The sequence below is a fragment of the Plectropomus leopardus genome, chromosome 24 (assembly GCF_026936395.1).
Source record: "Plectropomus leopardus strain MGB_pleo_1.0 chromosome 24, ASM2693639v1, whole genome shotgun sequence".
Taxonomy (NCBI): Eukaryota; Metazoa; Chordata; class Actinopteri; order Perciformes; family Serranidae; genus Plectropomus; species Plectropomus leopardus.
This window is the reverse complement of record NC_142199.1, coordinates 8,313,740-8,338,454: the sequence shown is the minus strand read 5'-3', so window position 1 is coordinate 8,338,454 and position 24,715 is coordinate 8,313,740. Positions and strand designations below refer to the sequence as shown.

The 24,715-nt window shown below is 39.5% G+C and overlaps 1 protein-coding gene across 11 annotated transcripts in view; it reads right to left on the bottom strand.

The window, feature by feature from the left end:
* tns1a (tensin 1a) overlaps nucleotides 1-24,715 on the bottom strand; it is a 112,912-nt gene that overhangs the window by 74,720 nt on the left and 13,477 nt on the right. For 10 of the 11 annotated variants that reach the window (XM_088074663.1, XM_042513008.2, XM_042513005.2 and 7 more), the window contains exon 2: nucleotides 4,428-4,542. Coding sequence is in view for 10 of the 11 variants with exons in the window: in XM_042513008.2 (XP_042368942.1) it covers nucleotides 4,428-4,542 (115 nt within the window). In the remaining variant the exon portion in view is untranslated. Of the gene's footprint in view, nucleotides 1-4,427; nucleotides 4,543-22,541; nucleotides 22,715-24,715 lie in introns of those variants that run through there. The other variant, XM_042513006.2, reaches the window with a different exon arrangement.

Here is a 24,715-nt window from a genome sequence, read left to right as displayed (position 1 = left end):
TTTTGATGTCTGGGCAGGTACGAACTTTGACCCTGACACCTGCAGCCTCGCTGTAGGTGGTCCCCAGGTGGTGTGAGTGTTTCTGAAGTGTGAGCAAAAGTGACAATGGTGTGTGTGCTGTGTGTATGAATGTTCTGGGTGGTCTCACAGAGAAGCAGACTGTTAAAAAAACACACTTCGGCTAATGACGGTAAACCTGTGTAATGGTGATAAATGGATTACTTGGTCAGTTTGTGTGTGAAGCACTGATTGATAATTATTTGGAGATGGTAAGTGAATATTTGTTCATCCAATTAGAGAGGACGCTGTCTACTTATTACTGACTTTTATGTGATTGCCTTATATCCTTGCATTAATTCCAAGTTTCCAGAAAAAAGAGACTGATTTGAGCACAGTGCTGGTCTTTGGCTCCTCTTTTTTAGTGCTAATAACTGCTGATGTTTCATTATAAGATGCCTTAAATTTTCCGTGCAGGCACCAGAGGCAATCATCATCATGTGGTTTTTAAACACCGTTAATGAGTCTCACTTATCTGCAGGAGGTACACGTCGATCCTCACAGTGCCTCATCTCAGAAAATAGAAAAGGAACACATGCAAAGACCAAGTAAATAAACTATAGACACACATAAATATATCTGACTCTTTTTTTTTTATCATTGTAGCTGACTGTGGAGCAGAGGGAAGCAAAAAAAACTGTGCAAACTTTGGCAGGTTCGGTTGACACACACTAAAGTGATAAAATGAAGAAAAGGTTTAGAGGACTGGTTTCACATTTAGAGAAACTAGCAGAAATTTAGATGAGAATATTGATAGTCAACACGAAAGCCAGAATGAATGTTGGCATTGCACATTTCTGCAAAGCACGGATATGTCACATTTGAAACTTTGCATTTCTTTATGTTTCAGTGCTGTGGTTTATGTGGGGTTATATTAATGCACAAAAAAAAAAACACTTGGTTACGGTTAATCTATCTCTGATAGATTTGGTGCAAGAATTTTAGCTGGAAATTATGTCAATGTCTTGCTAAAAAAAACAAACATCTACCTTTGGTGCTACACTGGAAATGCAGTCCATATCTTGCAGTTTTAGTGACACTGCCACTGAAAATACTGCAGAATCATCACAGTTTTTATGCCTAATTCACCACTGGAAATGCTGCCAATATCTCGTTAAAAAACATTTAGTTGTGGTGGCAGAAATGTCTCACAATTTTTGTTCCACAATTGGCGCTGGAAATGCAGACAATGTCTCCCTAAATAACACCCAACTGTGAAGGAACCATCAATGCCGGAAATGCAACCATATCCCCTAGGAGTCATGCCATTTGCCATTCCCTCCACCTCCTAAAATAGTGAGCTCATGTACATGTAATCAAAACTATGTCACCTTTGAAATAGTCATGTCATATGAAAATGTATGAAATCTACAAAGTAATACAACCGAGGTTTTCAGAAATGTACACTGCAAACATTTTCTTCCAGACACCACGTTTATATCTGTCCGTTAAATATACAGTCAGGTAGCTTCAGTATAGAGACTGATAACAGGGGTTAACATCAAGTATTACTCTACCCAAATGTAACAAAATCTGCCCACCAACACCATAAAAGCTCACTTATTAACACCTAATATCTCCTTTGTTTAAACCATACAAAAATAGTAGCTTAAAAATAACCATTATGTGCTTGACTGGAAGAATTAACTTCATATAGTTCCCTAAGGTTGCTCTGCAATTGGTCCCAACCAATGTATTTCCCAAAATGATGGAATACTCCTTTAGGGGTTCAGGACACAAACATGTGCAGAGAACAATAAAATCTCGGTGAGAGCTTGTACATCTTCAGCACATGCAAACATCTGGAAGAGTGCACAGCACATCGTCTTTTTGTCACGTCTTATCTCTTGACTACAAGCCCTCCAGCAATGTGACCTTTTTACTGGGGTGCCTAGCAACACTCCTGTTAACTGCAAAGAGCAGGATGGATGCTCAGATTAACATGTGTCCAGGTGTTTAGCTTACACACATACAGTATAGGACAAAGGCTCAAATTAAATGGCACAAAAAGGATTTTTTTTTTGCTGATTAAACCAAGTTTGCGCTCATAAAGCCGCTGTTGGGCAGTTTTGGGCTTTTAGATGGATGACTTTAAGCTTTACCATTTGGCAAAGAAAGCTTATTGCAGTCTACTGTATTTTAACATAGAGGATGAATGAACAAAAGAGGGATGAGAGGAAAAGTAATTCTCCTGTGCTCCCCTTTGCACTCTCTTTCCTTTGTTTTCCATGTCTATCTCCCAATCCCCCTATACCCCAATTTCTCTCTCTTTATCCTGCCTCTCTCTACCCCCCCAACCCTCACCCCTCTTTCCCTTTTTTCCCTCTTATCTAGGCTGATGCAGCAGCAGCAGCCATGCTAATTTTAACAGCAAATCCTCAGCCAAAGCCCTATACAGGCCCGCTCTGCTACCGCCAGGCTTCTGAGTGTCAACTCGGCTTCTGCTAAAGACGCAGTGTTTGTAGTTCAAAAAGGAGAAAGGGAGAGAAAGTGTTTGAGAGAGATGGAGGGAGAGAGACAAGAAAGACAGAGAGAGAGAGAATGTGAGGCTGCCCGGGAGTCCTCTCACAATAATTTCCCCTGGACTTTTCTTGGAGTGACAATAAAACCTTTAGTTCTTCTAAAATTAGAATCAAAAACATGTGACTGGATTGTGGAGGAAGACGGGGAGGCAGGGGCTTAAAGAGTGGGAGGAAGACGGGAGAGAAACCAAAGCTGAAACAGCAGACACATGCATACACACACTCTTGGAAATAAAGGTGCTATATCGGAGAACCCTTTTTGGTTTCTGGTATAAAAGTTCTAGAAAGGTACTTTGAACCATCTGAGAAAGGTTTCACCCAAAACCCTGATCCATCAAATGAGGACTGATTCTTGAGCTGGTTCCCTTCAGGACTCTTGGAACTTTGGCACTGTTGAGCAAACTAGCCAAAATTTCCACCAGTTTTGAGCAGAACCGCCGCAATCAATAATGTGTCTTCAACGGAGGGCATTGCACGATTAACAATGCAAGAAAACAGTAGCAGCAAAGTGCTGAAATAACCTGACTACCAGCAATTTTTTTTCTGTTAAGACAGATGTTTGTTTTTATCAAAAAAAAAAAAAAAAAACAAGCATGAACCAGCTATATATGAAACCACAGTATGCTCTTTTTTCTGATAATTTCTAATATGACCTCTCTATTGCTGCCTTCTCCATTATCTCTTTACAATCTGTGGCATATGACATGCCCACTGATGTTGTCACAATTTCCACCTCAGGTTAAGAAAAACCTGCTATTTTTTGGTTCCAGCTTGCATGCCAACAAAATTTTCAGGTTTCGTACCAACTTATTTTTGGTTGAAAATGGTTTCACGATTTGGCCGGTTTAAAATTAGGTGCAGAAACTGGAACGGAACCTGTTTCATGTTGGTGGAAATGGTGTATCTTAGTGGTTATACAGAGAGCCCAACTTTGGTGTAATGGTTTCACCCAGAACCCTCTCTGGGGATTTTATCCAGAACTTAGTTTAAAGGTGTTAAGAATAACCCACCCAGGAATGTCCTCCAAAAAAATCTTTTATATTCCAAGAGTTTCATCTAGAACCCACCTAGGTGGCTCTAAAAATACAACATTTTCTCATCCCAACTCCTCACATGGTGATGCTCTGTCATGACTCTCCGTATCTACTTATGGCGTTTCAAGCATCCTTCTGCATCAGCTGATTACGTTCTTGGATGCTGTTATGGTGATGTCAACAAATGCACATGGTGGGATAAAAAAGAAAAAGAAGAAATTCAGCAGACCATGTGGTATCATTTGGTATGATAAGGACCTCTGCCCTTCAGCAACAACCCTTATTTCCAAGAGTGTACATCTACATCTACACATTGGATACACAGTTAAGTCTGAACAATAAAAGGACAAGAAAGACAGGGGAGATGGATGCAGAGCCAAGGCAGACAGACACAGATGTAGAATACTGCAACAACAGCTGCCAGACACATTTTCTGTTACTGTGAACTGAATGTCTTTGGACTTTATGCTGCTGGTTGGACAAAACAAGCAATGTGAAGACCCCACCTTGTCTTCTTAGAAATGTGATGCATGTTTCTACTTTTTTCTAACCTTTTATGGAGTATATTTGATTTTCAGTGTGAGTCGGATGCTTTGTTCAAGGGCCAATCTAGAGTAGTTGCAGCAGAAAAGGGAAGTCTAATCTACTTTTTTATCTCCATAATGGTTCAGAATAGCTATGATTGTTGGTTTTTCCCTGCCTTTTGCCCCAGTGAATGCTGGGATAGTCCTGAACCATCCTGACAAGCAATCAGGAGAACATAGTGAACATATTCTGATCTCCTGTTTGCTGATTCAGAACCTCTGAGACTCACCTTTGCAGATGAGGCCCTCCTTGGTGATGGCCTGCTTGCATATATCACAGCTCTTGGCCTTCTTGAATGGCTTCAGCTTAAAGGTGTGTGTGTGGACGCCCTCCAGCTCGTCGGGCTGTGGGAAGAAGAGGAAGGAAGAGAGATCAGGAGGGAGTCGGTTGAATTGACGCCAGCAGGTCCACGGCCAATAGAAACACATTTGGTATTCAGCAATGATATATTCGTCTATAGCAGCGCGTCGGGGGTTTGATCTGAGTCTTTGATAGTTTCAGTTGACCGGTTCACTTGTGTCTTTGTTAGACTGAATGATTTTCATTTTTTTTCTGTTCGGCTTAGATGATTTCTGTCCTCATATATGAGAATACATTTCTCTTCCCCGAAAACCTAACCTAATTTTTTATAGGGAAAGTAATAATAATTAATAATGTGCATCATTTGTATAGCACTTTTTAAACAAAGTGCTTTACAGAACATTGGAACATTTTGTATTGATATAAAATAATCTTTAAAACTAGCAGAAAACTTTTTGATCCCTAAAAAGAGGTGTAACTTCACAGTTTGTCAAGTACTTTCTTTGGGGTAAAATACTGATAATTTAATAAAGTTATAAAGCAAAACGCAAAAACATCAGTGGTTATTACTTCCAAAATGTATTTTTTTGGATGATTGGTTAAAAAATATAAGACTTTAATCACAGTCTTTTTGCTACTTTCTTACAGTTTATTGACTAAATGATGAATTTATAAATTAAAAAAGAAAAACAAACAGTTTTCAGTTTCCTAAACAGACAATCATTAATTGCAGTTACACTTAAACCCATCCAAATTTAACAAAAATTCATAACTTCTCTGTGACTTTTCAAGGACCTTTAATACATATTGTTTTATTTTTTGCCTGACCTTTTTCAAATGTATGAGATTCAAACTCAAACATAATTTCAGTTAGCTGGCATACAAGAAGAGACAGAACGTGGGGAGAAAATTAAGAAACGTAGGAGATGGCGGCCAAAACTTTATAGCACATCTACACATATGAAAGCTAGATGACGTGACATCCACAGCCTCAAAAAAATAAATTTGTCATTTTGTTAAATAACATGAGGGTTGGGCATCTGGTGACTTAGTGGATTAAGCAGGCACCCCATGTATAATGGCACTCCTGTGCCGCAGCGGTCGCGGGTTCGAGTCCAGCTCGCAGCCCTTTGCTGCATGTCATCCCCTTTCACACTGCTGATCTGTCCTATCTAATAAAGGCAAAAATGCCAAAAAAATAAATAAATAAAATAACTTGAGGGTTATCCCTGGAAAATAACTGCAACCTTTTATTCCATGACTTTTCCAAAACGTTTTACATTTTTTACTAATTCCATGACTTTTCAAGTCCTGAAAAATGAGATTTCATGACTTTTCCAGGTTTTCCATGTCTGTGGGAACCCTGTCAGTATGTGACATTATCATATCATCAAGTTCGACCTTAAATTATGTTTTTGTTTATCTAATCAAAGACCAAAAAGACAAACTTTCATAACTGACATTATTTTGTGCCACAATGTTGCATCTACACACACGCTGACACACACACACTGACACAGTCCGCCCACCAGCAGAGGATGTTTCACTTTGAAGTTTTCTAATTAAATGACTAATTAATGATGAAGAAGAGAGAGAGAGAAAAAAAAGCCTCACAGCAGCCAACAACCTCAAAACTCTAGGAATGCTGTACGCTTGAGTGTGTGAATACATTTGTGTATGTGTGTGTTCGTACTGTACTGTATGCTTGTGTGTGTGTGTGTGTGTGTGTGTGTGTGTGTGTGTGTGTGTGTGTTTGGGGTGCTGGAACATTTCTCTGAGCAGCCTGAGGACACAGCAGCTCCAGAAACTGCACCAAAACCTGATGAGAGCAGTGTGGAATAAATAGTGCACATGATTTTTGTACCCTAAAAGCAAAGATGACGAAGGTGGGGTTGATGTATGCAAGTCGCTCGCTAGCAGGATAACAAGAAGGAACCCCAAAGACCTTTGCAAAATTAATTCCATGACTTATCTAATTCATTTTTGACATGTAGTGACATTTCTAACACTTTCAAAGAATCCCTGTGTTCAAATATAATTTTCCTTTCCAAGCAGTTGCACGTTACTCACTGTTGATTTGATTAATTTAACCAGAAGCGTACAAAATGCAGCCAAGAAGACTGTAACTGGGTCACTAGAATTCCCTTTGAAGGTGCCTTAACTCTAAAGCAGCTCAACCTGATACTGACTGCTTGGGAACATCATCAAATTACTTTACAAAAGTAGGGTGTTTTTGGTCGTCTTTTCTGTTATTTATGAAACGGCTGAAGGTCTGCATAACATTACGCATGTAGTTAAATCACGTTTTATTCTATTTTACAAGGCTATTTTGGTACGTTTGATACTATTTCCCTGATCTGAAAGTCAAATTTATATACATATATATATATATATATATATATATATATATATATATATATATATATATATATATATATATATATATATATATATATATATGTATGTATATATATTATATATATACTATATATATATTATAAATTATACATATATATAAAGGTTAAGCTATTCCAAAATCAGTTGCTCACCCTCCAACACCTTCCTAAATCTCCCTATACCACTCTCCTGGGCTCTCTTTTCCCACCATCCCTCTGTCTGAACAACCCCCTTGGTGAGTCATAATGATGATGTCATTTCCTTTGTGTATTTGCGCAGCTGGGCCAGTCTGGGTTGGGCTCCACTGCACTGTAAACCTTAGCGCTCTCTATTAAAAACAGTATTTTAAAGTTGTCTTGTTCCAACTATCACCTTGAAAAAGATGAATGAATGAGTCCCTTCAGGAGTCATTAGCACAAATGGAACCAATCCTTTGAATCATCTGAGAGGGACTCCAGTTTCGCATAAATGGGAAGAATTCTTGTAAATGCTGCATCGCTTCACAACTTAAATAATCTCATTAAGATCCGCTTTTACAAGCTGAAGTAAAATAAATACATTTCCAATGTCAGTGAGCCAATTTTTTTCCAGCTACGTCAATATTTTGCAGTGAAAGTTGGATCAACTCAGCCTTGGGCTGCATGATGTGTTGGTGAGATTTTGTGCGTATCCAACCCAATATCCAGAATAAACGTTGGCATTGTACGTTTCTGCAAACTACGGATATGTAACATTTGTATGTTATTATGTTGCAGATATGTTAAGAATTTACCTTTTTTCAACAATGGTTGACGTGTTAATATCTTTAAGCACAAAAAAACAGGTCTTTTGGGTTTTGGCATTTTTTATGAGCAATTGTGCTACTAAAGCCACTTCAGCTGTGACTGTGTAATCAAATCTGTGTGCATTTCAGCAAGACATCGTTGGCATTCCCAGCCATGATTGTGGCACCAAAACAAGGTGTTTCTGAGGTAGACGTCTGAAGCATTTTCAGCTGTGATTGTGCCATCAAAAACAGGTGTTTATTCGCGAGACATTGGCAGCACATGGACATGATTGTGCCACCAAACTGGATGTTTTTTAGCAACACATTTCTAGCCATGGTTGTGTCACAAAAAACAGGTATTTTTTTGTGAAACATCAGCAGTATTCCCAGTTATGATTGTGCAACCAAAACCGGGTATTTTAAGCCAAATCATAATCTTTTCCTTAACCATAACCAATTGGTTTTGGTGACACAATCACAGTTGGAAATACCTCAATGTCTTGCTAAAAAATTACCAATCTAACAAAGGTATCATGCCATCCGCCTTCCTCTCTACTTCCAGATGACAAAGCCAGCTTAAATCCTGATAATCAGATTACTTTAGAAATATTAATATGATACATATAAAACATACAAATGTAACTTATCTGTGGTTTGCAGAAATGTGCAATAGTAAGATTTTTTTCAAGTGACCGGGCTGACACATCAGCTGATTTACAAGCTTGCAAGACCCATAACTCCCTTCTCTTCTGCGTAGATTGGAAGGAAAGTGTATCTTCTATGAACTTCAATTCCAGCTACACTACAACCACTCACTCCTCTACTACCACAACTAATTCTAATCACTACTACCACCACTGTTACAACCAGAACTACTCCAACTACAAAGGACTCCAGGTGTGATGAGACTCACTGATGAAAGCAACTTGTGTAATCCCTTGCTTCATGTCTTTGAGCTCATTTTCTGCTTTCTTTCCGGAGCTCCCTGGCCGTTTTTTTCTCTCTCTGTATGCCGCAGTCAATTTGGCTCAAAGCTTTTACAAAAGTGTGTTTCTCAGCGTTTTCGCTCTTGTATCTCCCTAAATCTTAATGGCTTTTGTCACACTGTGACACGCTCGCTGTAAGCCCCACAGAGGAATCACGGCTGACCTTGGCTGCACAGAGCCAGACACAGCATGTTACAACAGGTAGCGTCAAACAAACAGTATGCTACACGCGTGCTGCTGATAATTCCTGTAAAAAACTTAATTAACCACCAGTGTGCCATTCAGCTCATTTTTTTCGTTCATGAGTCGGCTGAGACATTGAACAACAGCTCAGGTTTAAACACAGACAGACCGCAGACATTTCACCCACACACAGTTTCATTAGAGTGACGGGATGTAATCTGAGCTGACCGATATCCATCATGATTATCAGAGCGCTGCTGAGACGGACAAATTAAAGAGGACACTGTAAGACAGCGAAGAAGCAAAACAAGAGGGAGTGTATGATAACAAATATAACATATAAATATGATTTTTCTGTTAAATTTCCATTGAAACAGCTAGGCCCAAATATGAAATATCCACAATTTCCCCATATTGTATTAGACCAGCAACATGACAATACTCATCTATGCATGTAATTTGTATTCATGAATATTTCATTTTTTCTTTGAAATGTTTGAAACATTTGCCAATGGAGTGCAAAATCATTATTTGTTTTATTACTTGTATCAGTCTGGCAATAACATTAAGGAGTGCTTAAAGTTACGTTTAATGAAGTTTTCTACTGATATTCTCTTTAAAACAACTCAGAAAAATCCCTGAATGCTATATTGCAATCCTTTACAATATATTTATTGCAACAACAATAAAAAAGCAATATATTGTGCAGCTGTATTAAGATAGACTTCTTTTGCAGTGTGGGCATGCCTGAGTTTATAAATAACGCTTGAAGCACCTTGGTGCCACTCTACAGCCCTGATGTTAAAGATGACCTGGCAGAAAGCCGCCAGCTAAACCAATCAGACTCAGCCAGCTGTGTCACAGGCAGGAGCCATGGTTACCTGGCTGCCACGGCAACTGGGGTCAACGTGTCCTGTCAAACAATGATGGATGAGGTGGGATTAAGAAAAAGGGCAGAAAAACATACAACCACAAGTTTGCCCACATGCACACCCTGGCATGGAGGCCCACGGTGAGTTTCGCCACAACAGAAGGACAAATGGTTCTTGGATGGCTGCCATGTAGCATCTGGGACTCAACTTTTTTTCAGAGAAAGAGGTAAAAGGGCCTCAGCAGCTTAAATGCCGAGAAATCTACAAAAAGACAAACTCAGTTTTTGCCATCCACTGTGGAAACGACTCTCAGAGTTTTATGAGCTCACACAAACTCTGGGTCTCATTTTTTTCTTTCTTTCAGGGAGTAAAGACATTAGTAAAACTCACAATTAGGCATGTAATCAGAAAGCCAATTCACTAATGAATGCCATCAGCTTCTTAACCATCCATGACAGATTTTATTATCCGGTACGAAGCAAGTTTCCTCTTGATATTCATATCAAGAAAAAGTTCTGCCAAGTAAAGAACCTCCAGGATAAAGTTATCTATAACTTTTTTCACAATATTGCGAATGTTGGTAACAGGCCTACCTTTATAAAAATCATATACAAAATAGCAAAGTTCATGGAAGCACTTATATTTTTTGTATGCTCTGAAAACATACTGAGAAAAATCTACTGCTGATGTGATTGTTTTTTAAAAAAAATAGGAGCGTGTAAACAAAATGTTCAACAAAGCAAGCTGTACGCAACGTATTTCAATAAAATACGTTGAGCCAGAGCCCACTTGAGTGCAAATGCCAAAGTAATAACCATTTATCACCAAGGGTGTCACCAAAACTAAGAAAACTGAACAACTAATGTGCTGAAACCTTCATAAATGTTCAGCCCAGAGGACTTTTTAAAGGAGCAGTGTGCAGGATTTAGTGACTTCTAGTGGTGAAATTGCAGATTGCAACCAGCTTCACCCATGTGCCAAGCTCCCAGTTAGAATTTCTTTAGCGTTACATTTTGGGCTATCGTACAAACATGGTGGTGCAACATGGTGTACTTCATGGAAAAGGATCCACTCCCTATGCAGATATAAACTGCTCATTCTGCTGTAACGAAAACACAATCATTATTATTTTCAGGCAATTATACACTAAAGAAAATATGCACTTTTCATAATGACAATATATTACCCTAAATCCTACACAGTAGGCCTCTAATATCTCCTTTCAATCTGCCAAAATCATTCATTCATCACGTGGAGTGACTTTTGAGGGTGTATATCTTTCATGGAAGCTGTGCATTTTACTTTTTTTAAAAAAACAGCAGTCATCCAAAAGAAAAGCCAACACGGAAAAAAACAGAAAAAAAAAAAAAACACAAGCCATGTCCTCTGTGTCGTGTTAGGAGGAGACTCCCAAGAGAAACCAGAGAGGAGAAAAAACAGAGAGAGGGGAAAGGAAATGGATGTAGATGGAGAGAAAAGGGGGATAAAGGGATAGAGCCGGCAGTCTAAGAGCAAAGGATGGAGGTAGAGGAGAGTAGGTGTTTCAGTGAGTGTGTATGCATGTGTGTGTGTGTCAGGCTTATAGACAGCAGGCCCAGTAAATCAAGGCCCTGTGCTCCTCTCCCCCAGTTGCACTTAGCTAATGAAAAGCATCACTACGCTACCTCGACCGCGACCCCACTTAGAGCCACGATGTGGGAGCGGGAGGGAGGTGAAAGGAAGGGAGGGGCAGCGGCTTTCTCAAAGGCACTGCTCTTTATTTCTGCACAGGGATGACACATGGACACAAATTAGCCCTGGCACATAAAACCAATCACAAAACATGCATGTATTCAGTCATGCAAGTACACCTAAAGATTAATACATGAACTCAAGAACATGTGTAGAAGAGAGAAAAGATTAGGATAGACAACATGTACGGGAAATATTTTTGTTGCCATTGTGCACACCACTTGCTAAGCTGATGCTGAATTCATGAAAAAAAAAAGTTTTTCTTGCGAGCCTATGGTGAACAGAGAATCCAGAAACGTGATGTGACCACATTTAACAACAGCAAAACTATGTCAGAACATCTGTTCACAAACTCTCACACAATTTGTGAAGTATTGTCCAAGTATCATGTATCTAGTTGTATTATCAGTACTTTCCAAACAGTACTTTTAAATATATAGGAACTGAACAAAGTCAAACTCATCAACGCTCTCTGCAAGACCAAATTCTATCCCAAAGACAAAGACAAAGTTGGCGGCTAGCTGGTGAAAACAGTGTAACATTTTGGAGATATTCTTTTATTTATTTGGAGATACTGATGGGGACCAAAAACTGAGATACAGGTAGTGTGAATATTCAGGTGGATGCAAGCAATTGCCTCGTAACTTATCTACAGGATGCGCAGGTCACTGTTTGCAAACAAGGTCGTTGTGTCAGGTGATGATTTGTCAATGTTGTGTTAACAGCTTGTTCACGCTGCCCCCAAGTGACCAAAAAAATCTTTTTAACATCCATTACATACAAGAGTGTGTGGCAGTTTGATATTTCCAGTACACAGTTGAAATAATGGAGGTCCATTAAAGCCACACAAAAACACATTTTCAGCATCCCCACTCTGTAAAGAGAGAAAAGTCTCTATATACGGGTAAATGTTTGCAGTCTTGACTTCCTGTTTATACCAGGTGCATTTTGAGCTGCTGCATCTGCAACTAAGACTCGGTCAGTAAAAACCACACTCTCACACACACAGAAACATCAACACAAACTTCACCACGTCCAGCCTCATCCCCACATGTATGGCCAACACGCATCCTGCACAACTGCACATGTGGTTCTATTTATAGCTCAGTTCAAGGAAAGACTCTCTGCCTGAATTGGAAGAACGGTTTAAACACACAAAGAGGGGCATGTTGGAATAAAGATGTACAGTATCATTTTGCAAAATGATGTAATTTGACACAAACCCTGTAGTGCAATAATTGCTCAGTCAGAGTGTCCCCTAACGTGCAATAACCGTCTACAAGGAACAACAGTGAAATAAATACAGCCCTTTAGAGAGTAAAGCCACAAATTGAAGACATTTTTGACTCTCATTTTGCTGTTTTTTCTGTATATTTTGCAAGGGGATTACACTTCTCTGGGTCACAAGAAAATGTGATCAGGTTAAGATCAGAGTTCTGTATTTCCCCCTAAAAAGACTTTTCGGGGATGAAATTGACAGCTTGAGACCTAGAGGCTACAGTAAATATGCCCTCTTTCCTCTAAAGGCTGTCCAAACTAAGATATATACGATGTGAGAAAGAAAGTGAGTGAGTGAGGGGAATTGTTTTCTAAATGAGTGACTACCTGGTTGATGGATGAGGTGAACAGAGATAGTGAATGACTCACCCAGACGAAAAAATAAAAAAGACAAAGCGCGCCAAAACCAGCCAAAATGTCAGATGACGTGACTCAATGAAGTCAAGCATGAGGAACAGGCCCCACAGAAAGAAAAAGGCCGAGGGGGAAATATGAAGTCCTACACCCCCTCGAGATGAAAAAGCTGAGCCACACCTGCTTTCAATTTCCACCAAATTGAAATTCTGTCAGGAACAATGGGCGCCTTTGTGAGACGCAGAGCGAGAGCAAACGAGAATGAGAAACACAACAAGGAGGAAAATGAGAACCAGGATGATATTTGTCATATCTCTATGCATGCGAGTGTGTCAGCATTTACTTTTTTCCAATTCTAGAAAGCACTTTTGATAAACACGCAGAAACTATAGTCTTCTTCCTGCTGTGAAGAAACCTAGATGGTACGATCAGAATACTACAGGGTGTCACACTATACGTAATTTAATGCAGATACTCACACAAAGAAGAGACAGGTCGCAGCTGGACACTAAAAAGGTAGTTGGAGAGTAAAGGCCTAATCCTAATGTTTTAGGCTATTTTATTTAAAATGTGTGTCTAAAGAACACTACAGCAGTTCAGTGTTGCACTTCCATAAAGTTGGGCTACTCTCAAGAAGCAGATTATTAAAAAGATTTACAGTATAATTTTGCATAAGAAGCTCAAGAAGCAGATTATTAAAAGCTGGCTGAGTTATCCTGAAATTTAATTCATAGTAAGAGTCAAACTGGATCCTGCATTTCCTGCATCTTAATCTCTCTATGGGATGTCAGTTCAGTTTACCTTTATTTGATTAATTGTTATTCAGTTAACCTATATTTGGTTAACCACAGAGAATATTTTTGACTGGTTACATGCGTCCGTCTGTAGATTAATTCTGCTGTTTTTCAGTTTACTGCACTGCGCAACAGCTGTGTCTGATGGGAGCTAGTCAATGGCGCCTCTTATTCTGTGATTACCCAGTTTTATATGAAAATGTGTCTGTATTTGTTATTCAAAGATCAATTCACTTATTTACTGTTGCACTTGCATAAAGTAAGGTAAGTCTTAAAAGACAGATTTGAAAAGACACGTCAAAACTGAAGCAGCAGATGCTGAGCTATTCGAAATTGTAGTTCATAGTGTGAGTCAAACTGGACATCTGGACAAAAGGCAGCAGAAAATAAAAACCATACATCTACATCATAAAACATTCAAATTCCACCAAATCTAAACGTTCAGTGCTTTGAAATGCAGCGCTAAAGCTCACTGAATCGATGGAGCAAAAAGGAAAATCCTCTTTCTGATTTTCTTGGTCTTTCTGATAAATGTCTGTAGTCTCGTCATTCAAGCCAAGACTACATCGATATGACATCATCAATGTTAATTTCTCATACCATTATACAATCACCACCTGAGCAATAATCCAAGTGAGTAGTAAACTGATGTTTATGTGGAGAGTCAGTGGAGTGGCCCTTATATGACACGATTCATCAGACTTCTTCCACATTTTAATGAAACTTTGCGAGACTCTGCGTCACCTCGCTGTAAACTCTGCTCTCATTGGCAGCGCCTGTTCTTGAACTCCCTCTGAATCTGTGATCTCGACACACAGATGGCATATCAAAAGGCTCGAATTAGCATGGCGGCTAAGATCAGTCCAAAATACAGTTTAGAGGAAAACCCACTGCCAAATCATATTTCTCTCACCAGCTTTGCTCAGCACAAAAATCAGGGGTTCCTAAAATTCTTTGAGGGCCCTTCAATTAAAAACTTAAAGCCACGCAGGTTGATTGAGGTGTTGTCTCACGCTCCTACGTCTGGGAACATTTTTACAGTAGATGGGAAAATAACAGACGGGAGAGTGAAATCTCTTATCAGGATAGTCATTATTCTGGTTATAACCCCCGAGAGGCCTTCTTCACTGTGATTATGGGCACATCAGTGATTGGCAGCACAGAAGGACCCATAAAGAACACCAAGCAGGCTATTACTGTACAATCCATAATGTGGAAAGCTTTCTTTAAAGGGACAGTTCACTCCAAAATAAAAAATACACATTTTTCCTCACCTGTCATGCTATTGATCAGTCTACATTATTTTAGTGTGAATTGACAAGTGTTGGAGATATTGGCCTAAGAGACGTCCGCGTTCTCGACAATATAATGGAACTACAAAGAAAATAGTTCCTACATGAAACTGCTCAGAACGAGGTCTGTGGATTATCTTGAGTAACCGGATCATGATTACTGCTAAGAGACATTGCTGTTGAGTTTTTCAGATGTATTTTTTGGCGCTTTGAGCACCAAGCCGTCTATCGGCCTTTTTCATTGTCATTTTTGGTCGCGTTGATTCAAACCATGTCGCATTTCACTTTGTCAGTTCTAACATGCTCAGCCCCTCGAGAGATGGACCTTCTATGAAGTAGCCCCTTAAGCGTCCAGTCGCCTCTAAGCAGGTAGCAGTGATGTCTTTACAACCCTCAAAGACCCCCCTTCTTCCCCTGAAACAGGCGTGTGTGTTGTGAGACTCAACTCACATCTGTCTATGCAGAAGACCAGAGAAAAATGCATTTTTAAAGTCTCTTAGCTCTTAGTACTAGTACCTGTTTGTACGTAAGATATCTGCATTATTTGACTGTTTCATGTTCACTTTATGTCGTACAGGAGCTTGTGAAGTTGCTGCTGATGACAACACAACATTTCCTTATTTTGCTGCTTCACAATAAAAGCTTTTACATAACAAAAAGACAGGGGGATTGTGAGTATATATTGGTGAAGATTGTCAGTCATCCAGGTCACAGTAGTTCAGAATTGAAGAAGTTGCTCAGAAGTGAGGTGAAACGTCTACAAGAAACTCAAGCAAGTCCAGTTCGCCTTGATATAGCACCTAGAATTTATAGGAAATTTATTTTTTTGTTATCACAGATAAGCCTAAATTTGTAAGCGGCCTTTCTTCACTAAAAACAAGTCTTCTACGATGGCAGTAGAAACAGCCATGGACTTTAACATGCTGCACCTTAATGTCATCACTCAAGACAAGCCTTCATCAGTTAAAGACGCCACACAATGGAGACGCAAATCCCTGCAGAGCTGGGCTACCAGGCCAAACCAAACCAAACCAAACCAAACCAAACCAAACCAAACCAAACCAAACTAAACCAAGCCAAGCCAAGCCAAGCCAAGCCAGCCCATGACTGTCAAAAAGGAGTCCTAGATCCATTTTATTTTCCACATCTTTCCGGCTGATTTCTCTAACACTCTGCAACTCACATGAAAACCATCTAGACTGATCCATAATTCTACAGGTAAGAGGAAAAATATGCGTCTTTGAATTTTTGTGTGACGTGTATAAAAATAAAGCCTGTCAGTATATGTCTTTTTTTTTGTAATTGACACATTTGGTAGTCATTTCCTAGAGAACCCAGGGAATTCCCTTTAGCAAATGCATCACATCAGTCAGAATTTTTTTTTTTTTACAATTTTCAGGCACTGATACAACACATTTCTCCCCTGTCTACATCCATACTTCATGGGAGTATGGATCACTGTACAAGAACATAGATATGAGCTCAGGATGTTTTATTTATGGCGCTGAATACAGCCAATCCCAGTGGACTGACACTGTGGGCTGGCTGCCAGATTGTCGTAGATCCCTCCTCGAAGCCGAGGAACCGTGCATCTATGACCACGTCTCTGCTTATCTGTGCGTGATGTAATATGGATGCATCAAATAAACCCACATACATTTGTATGTGTGTACGTGAGGGCGCAGCTGCTATACTGTTTGTGCGATATGATCGATACCAGGTGCAGACAGAGAGACACGAAGATCAATGAGCTGTGATCATGAAGTCTAGGCCGCTTATGATCATTAGCCAGCTGCTAATGAACTTAGAATGCTGCGTTTGCTAATGAGCTCTGCTCTCATTGAGTCCATCTCAGGGAAAAACACAAACAGGACAAGAACACAACATTGAAAAGCTGACTGTAAGCATTTCTGAGTCCCCTGGTGTAACATGTTGACAGACGACATAACTTTATGTGTGCAGGTGTGTGTGGACTCACTGTTGTGTGCTTTTTCCCTATCATTCCTTCAGGTTGCAGCATCTTGCTTGTACCACTGATTTCACACCATGCAATGTAACAAAGAAACAGGAACACCCTAGTATATCATGTAACATGACTGAAGCTGAAACTACAAGTTGATTAATTGATCAGTGGATTGATTTGAGGTGAACTGCCCGTTTAAATGTGAATATTTCGGAGCAAATTGGCCTACTTTCTTTTCTTTCTTTTTTTTTAGATGGCAATGGGCAATTTAACAAGTAATAGCATGAAAAATAACAAGAAATTACTAGAAAATTACCTGAAAATTAACACAAAAAAATATATATATATATATAATTATAACAACTATAAACATAGGCAGCGTGTAAGACCCTGGTGAGGACAATGAGTATGCAGATGAGCTTCCATGAGACCATTTTTGACTGTTACTGTAACTGTGCAAATCAGTTATTGCATCAGCTGTCCGGATGGCTAGTCTGGCCAATTGGATGTAGCGCCAAATTAATACAAATAACACTGGCGATGGCTTATGGTGGTGAAATTAAGATTCAGTTCATGAGCAACAGCTCTAGTGGACGTTCCTTCACATTTTAGAGTGAACTTGTATTTTGACCATCCCAAAGTACACCTGTGTAGTCATGATGATGTATTTTTAAAACCTTAAGAAAAATCTAACTATTCAGTGCATGAAAAAAAGTGTTGCGTTTAAATTTTTGTTCAGTATATAATGTCAAGCTAAAACATTTTTTTATATATAGTTGAATCATCTACAGATCTACAGCATCCCAGCCAGCATCTAGTAAACCCTGCTGGCAGAGGTCCAGACTTGGGTATGAGATGTGGGGGCCAAGTAGTGCACAGCGCCCAGGGGAAGTGTGCTGAAGCTGGGTCGCGGGCTAGCTGGCAGTGGCCTGGGGGCCTAGAGGGAGGCGCCTGGTCACATCGCATATAAATCACCTGGTCACAGATACACAGAGCATTGTTTAGCCAGAGTGAAGGCTACTGTCTCTGAGGACTGTCTGACTCACAAAGATACAGTACCACACGCCGTGCATGTATATATACACACATGCACGAATGTTAGAAAATGAGAGCATGGAGGAGGCTCCAGTGAGAGTTGGGAGGGATCTGTGGCTGCGGACAGTCAGCCTGAGTGGCAGATGAACAGCATGAGGTCCCTTCGGAGGCTGTTGACCAAAAGTAGGTCTGAGTGCAGTTTCATGTCATTTGGAGGTGGGCATCATCATCAAAACCACAAATATCATCAGCATTATTATTACATGCTGGAAAGGAGGAACTTGTTCTCTTCGAACTACACAAACATTAAAAAAAAAAAGGAACATACAATAGAGTCTGAAGAGCACTTACTGCAGAAGGCCAAGACCTCAAAAATGACACTGGCTGATGAAGCCACATGAGAGCACTTGACCTTTTCTGTTGGTCAGTGCTTCAAATTCAGGTCCATAATTGGGATATATTAGAAAGAAATGTATGTTTTCTATTTTTATTGCTTTTATTTCAAAATAATTTTGCCTCAATGCTTGTAAAAGAAAAAAAATGTAACATTACAAGACATAATAAAATGACTTGGTGCTTCAGCAAATAATTCTACAAAAAAATGAAAGCAAAAACAAAAAACACTCAACTAATTGATTATAAAATTCCCTCAAGTCCAGAAAGGTGAAAATTTTATATCTTGTGTGCTAAAGTTATTATCTTGCGGGAATAAGTAATCTTGCGCACAAAATAATCAACTTGTTCCCACAAAATCAATCGCTCATTCCCACATGATAAATTAGTTGTCCCCACAAGATAAATAAGTTATTATTGTTTCCACAAGATAAATATCTAATGCGCAGATGATAAATTACTTGTTGCCACAAGATAATAACTTGTGCGCACAAGATAAATAAGTTGTTCCCACAAGATAAAATAGCTTGTTCCCAGATGATAATAACTTGTGCACACTTAATAAAAAAAGTTGTTCCCAAAAGATAAATGAGTTCTTCCCACAAGATTAATAAGTTGTTCCCACAAGATAATTAACTTGTGCAAAAGATTTTTTTAAAAATAATAATAAAATTAATAAATCACTTTTTTGGAACTTCAGGGGTCCAAATTCAATTTCCAGAATAAATTCTATAGATTAAAGAAAGATTGCATTGTAAAAGTTTTAGAATCAAAGTATTCAAATAACCTTGTATTTGCATGTTATTTCCTCTTGCATATGTATTCCTTGTCCTTGTCACAAAAAACGGATAAAGATGATGCTGTTGCCGTGATGCTGTAGGGAATTAACCGCCTGGCCAGAACATAGAGCCACCGAGACAGATTCATTACTCAAGAATCTCCTCACTCAACACAAGCTAATCACCAGGCAGGGCAAGCAGATAGGCTCTTATTAGCAAAGGGAAATGACATTCCTAATACACACCGGGCCACACACATGAAGACACAGTCATACAGAGGTGACACACACAGAGGCGTGGCAGGCAGTAACGGTCCAATCAAAGCTTGATTGATTTTCAGAGCTCTCGGGGGATTCTGTCCAGTCAATAAGAGACTCTGTTAGACGACTGAAGACATGATGGATCTGCCATACATCTTGACTTACGGTGTTTCAGCTGCCTTGTTCTCAACTACAGCAGAGAATAAACAAGAAGATGTTTCTGAGCAGCCTAAAAATCACTGTAGACTCATTAAAGTATTCTTCATACTGATGGTTACTGTTATGTAATGTGAGCAGTCCCAGGGTAACATAAAGTACAAGAAAGCTGAGAAAGCACAACCACCAATGAACAAAAAGCACTTATTTTGTAGATATATGCCTTGTCCACTATCGCGTGTAGAATTTTTTTCTGCTTTTATCAAAATTGATGCATCAGAGGTGGAAATATCCTGACTTTCCAATCCTGAATTATTTAAAAAATTGTAAAAGAATGAATGCAAAATAAGAGCTACTTAATATTTCTTATAAGTGTTAAAAAAAATACTAATAATTTAAAAAACAGGTATTGGAGTGGAATGCACATATAATATTAATATTCAGTAATATGGAGTAATGTTGAACTAAACCCAAACAAGAGGGTAGCCAAAGTAAGAAAAACAAAAAACAAAAATGAAACCTGTTATTATGATTCCAAACTGACTGCCAGATGATTTATTGCACTAATGGTCACAAGACCATCTATATTTAAGTTAAAGGGATAGTGCAAATTTGATGATTGATTATTTTTCTGAAAGGAGTCTAGTTGCAATATCACGGCTTCAGTTTCCCATTGGAAAAGGCTGTCTAATGTTAGAGTAGAGTGGTGAAAATATTCTAAATATTGCACATACTTAAACCGATACAGACTTTATAAGATGGCTAAAAAAAATCTGTTGCTGCCTCCATCCACAGCAGGTTATTGCTTCGCTTCAGAGGCAGTACTCATGTCTGCTTCTCCAAACTTTAGGTGTGCTGACCATCATCTACTGTATGTAATACAATGCATATGGATAAGTACTTCATATAGCCCCACATCAAAAAATCCAACCATCCTTGTAAAAATATTTGTCAAACCCTGTATCACACTCAAATATATATGTCATGTAAGGATACCAAATGACAGAATGAGCCTTTAACTAGCTGAGTAGCCTTTTCAAAATAATGTAATGCTAAAAAAAAGTCAAAGCAACACAAAGATGCATGATTAGACAGTTGAAAATGCATACACAAGTCAGTCACTTCACTTCTTCATGCTTGCTTCTCTGTTTTACAGTAAAGAAAGGCAGGAAATATGAAGTTGGCATTAGACAACATCTGAGCACTGTAGTCAAACTTAGCGGGGTGCCCTGAGTAAACACTAGCAGGAAATTCTTCAGCGAATATGTTAAAAAATCATATCGCCGGTTGCTGTGTCAAATAACAGTTGTTGTTATTCATGGCAGAGCTGCTTAGCATATTGTAGAGCAGTAATGAGCTCACAGAAGTATTTGGCCCACGCTGTAGGAACTCGCCTGCATTTGTGGCTGTTTCTGTCAGCATGTCAAATCAAATATTCTCTCTCTGTGTGTGGGGCGATAAATTATTAATAACATGTATTTGAGGAGCTTTCTTAGAGCCCGCTTCTCGCACGTCACTCAGGCCTCTCCTCCTCTCCTTCCTCTCTCTGCTGATGTCACACCTCACACTCTTATTCTTCCTCATCTCTCTTTTGTTTTCGATTTGAAGGGCGATAATGTCAAATTAGATTGCGTCTGGACAACTCAGCGTCTCACTTTGCATATGAACTGCCCGGAAGCATTTTCTTCCACCCTGGCTCTTTCCCCCCTTCCATCTAAATGGCCCTCTCTTCCACTGCAAGCTACAGAAAAGTAGGGCAGATGCCTCATTTAATACTTGGGTGTGATCATTACACACTGTGTATACATTGTACAACAAAAAAAGCTATAAATCCACCTACTTCTCCAATAAAAATGGTGTTGCACTGCAGCTCGGAGCACTTTAAGGTAGGTGTGTGGGCATGCATCAACTTGGAATCATGTGATTTTAGACATATGATCATGCAGAGAAACATACATTTAGTGTTTAGGCCCACAATTTCTTTTTTCTGATACCTGTGAAATGTTTTTATAAGATGCTCTCAAGCCACATAATCATAAATTGTGGGCTTTTGTATGTTAACATATTGCTGCATCACAACATTACCTGTCCCGAGGTATGCTGCCATGCTTGGACTTTTTCTGTCTTTTTTTTTTAAAACCAAGATGCTGCGTGGAAAGCCCCCGGTTCCTGACACACTCAGTCAGTCCCAGATAGCAGGAGAAGCAAGCAGCAGCAGATTAAATTATACAGGAGAAACCAGAAATAGCTCTAGTGCCGAGGCCGCGTGGACTCGACGCAAGAACACGCCGATGCGAGTCGCCGCAGAGCAGTCAAGTAGATTAGTCCTGCGAGGATCATGGAATCAACTACTGTAGATCTGCTAGCCATGCTGTCACGTATGACAGAGCTGAACTTGACCTCCAGAGACCGAATGGTGAAGGATGTTGGAGAAGAATCTCCAAGTTTGGTTGGACAGATGTTAGACCTGAGTAAACATGGCACATTTTGAACCAGACTTCCTTCAAAAAATGAAACATTATCTAAATTCCTGCTTAATATCCAATACATAGCAGAGTCAGAAGCAAGTGCTTTTTATGCTACACACACAAACATAACTGTCACTTGACAACATCGTGGGAGGTCATTCAGAGCAGTTTAAAATGTGAGTTTTTTGGTTTAAATATGACTCTGCCTCACCCTATTTCTCATTTAATTTGAGAAAAAACTGCTTCCTAACTAGTAACCTTTCTAAAAAAGCTACATCTGTTTCCAGGATGACCTTTTGCTGATTGCTGGGACCTGCCTACATCCCAATTTCTTACCCAAAACATGCAGGAGAGGCAAACCCAAGTCCTGGCCCTCCCTGCCAGAGCCGAGGGCAGAGACAGAGAGACGGAGGGCATCCTGAAGGAAAAGGGCTCCCCGGAGCTTACGGCAAAAATCCACGTGTTTCCCAGAAATTCCCGACCGTTCCACCGAGACTTTGGCGACACAGATCCATGCCAGACATGCGAGGTGCACACAGGGTGGGGAAGGGAATGCTGCTCTCGTTTTCTCTTTCTGATGGCCTCAGTCAGTCTCCTGCATCTGAGTTCCCTCCCTCCCTTGCTTGCTTGCTTGCTTCCACTCCTGGTCCTTCTCTCTCTCTTGTTCGCTCGCTCACTTCTGCCCTCCTCTCTGTCCCTCTTGAAGTGTGGTAACTTTATTCCACGGAGGAGAGGGGGAGGTGAGTCCTGGCCTTTATTTTTCTCCCTCCCAAAACTCCCCTCTCCTCAAATGATCCTTGTTAGCCCCTCCTTTCCCACACTAACACTCTATTCATTGACCACCGTCCACCCCCTTGGCTTCCGTGCATTGCATACCTCACCTCTCTTTCCCTCCACCTCGCCTCTGCAAGCATGCTCGCTCATGTCTGTGCTAATGTCACTTCAATTTTTCATCGACAACCCCTTCCTGTTTCCAGATCTCCACTCTTCCTTCAAAATATCTGCAGCACTCGACAGCCGCTGTGACGCAGCCGTATAGCTGTACACATGGCAAACAATAAAAAACTGACAGGTACTTGCTGCGGACATTGGTGTGAATAGTGAAAAATATAGCTTAGCTCATCTCTGTGGCGTACAGATATTGCAGATGCACATGCAGTCTAATGCACACACTCAAAGGAAGGCCATGTGCACATATGCACACAATCGTGACCATATGGCAACACGTGCACCACTCGTCTTGCAGTAAAAGCAGTGACACACTTTATGTTATCCAGGAAAACTGACATACTGAGAAAACTAACATATCCCCTTCTTCTTCTTCTTCTTCTGAAAACCCATAAAAAACACTAAATGAGGTACTCCAGCAAGTCAGTACTACACTTCCATAAAGTTAGAAAATTGCGAGAGAGACATAAACAACAGGGAAGGTCAAAACTGTCAGAGACATCTACACTTTTAGTCAGTATTATGAGTAAAGCTCCAAAAACATTGGATCCGACACTTCCCATTATGCAGCTCAATAGCTTTTTTCAAAAGCTACTCTTTGTCAGGTAACTGCTTACTCAATCTGCTCACCAGAATAAATGTTGTACATTTCTGCAAATCATGAATATGTTATACTTGTACATTTCATTATGGTACATATGTTGAAACTTTTCAACATTTTCAATATTAAATATTCAATATTAAATTGTAACAACACTGTGGTAAACATATGGTTAGGTTTAAAGACAGAAACCACTTTATTAATGTCAGGAAAAAATCAGGTATGAATTCTGGTCATAAAATATCTGCCAAACTCACGTGAAAACTTGCTTTTGTTACTACAAACATACCTGGAAATGTTTCAACATTTTGTTAAAAAATAATCCAACTTTTGTCATTTTAAACAAGGGTGGAAATGTCCCAAACTCTACTTCAAAAATGATTTTGTTGTTTCAAACACAGCTGGAGATTTCCTAGTTAAAAAAATACCTGCAACTGTTACTTCAAACACAACTGAAAATATCCCAAACAGTCATGGAAAAATGCCAGATTTGTTTCTATAAACACAGCCGGAAATGTCAAAGATACCCGTTATTAAAAAAATCACTTCTGTTGCTACAAACACAGCTGAAAATGATCCAAACTCTGGTTAAAAAATACCCTTTTTTGTCAATAAAAACATGACTTTGAAGTATGAAATGTACAAATGCAACTTTGCAGAGCCATATAAGCCAATATTTCATTCTGGCGACTGGGCTGGCCCATGTCTTTCAAACTGGCACAGTTCATAACTCTTACTATATCATAAAGCTTTGTCATATAATGACTTTTTTGGAAAAAAAATCTCTCAAAAAATTAATGACAACTCTTTTTTAAATGTCCATGCATATATTCATACATGTATGTTTTTCATCCTCCCACGTCCTCTGTGTAAGTATGCAAAACATTCTACAAGCATGTATGCTAACATGCACAATCACATGCGTGAGGCTTCGCTTCGTGCATGTGTACATCCATATAAA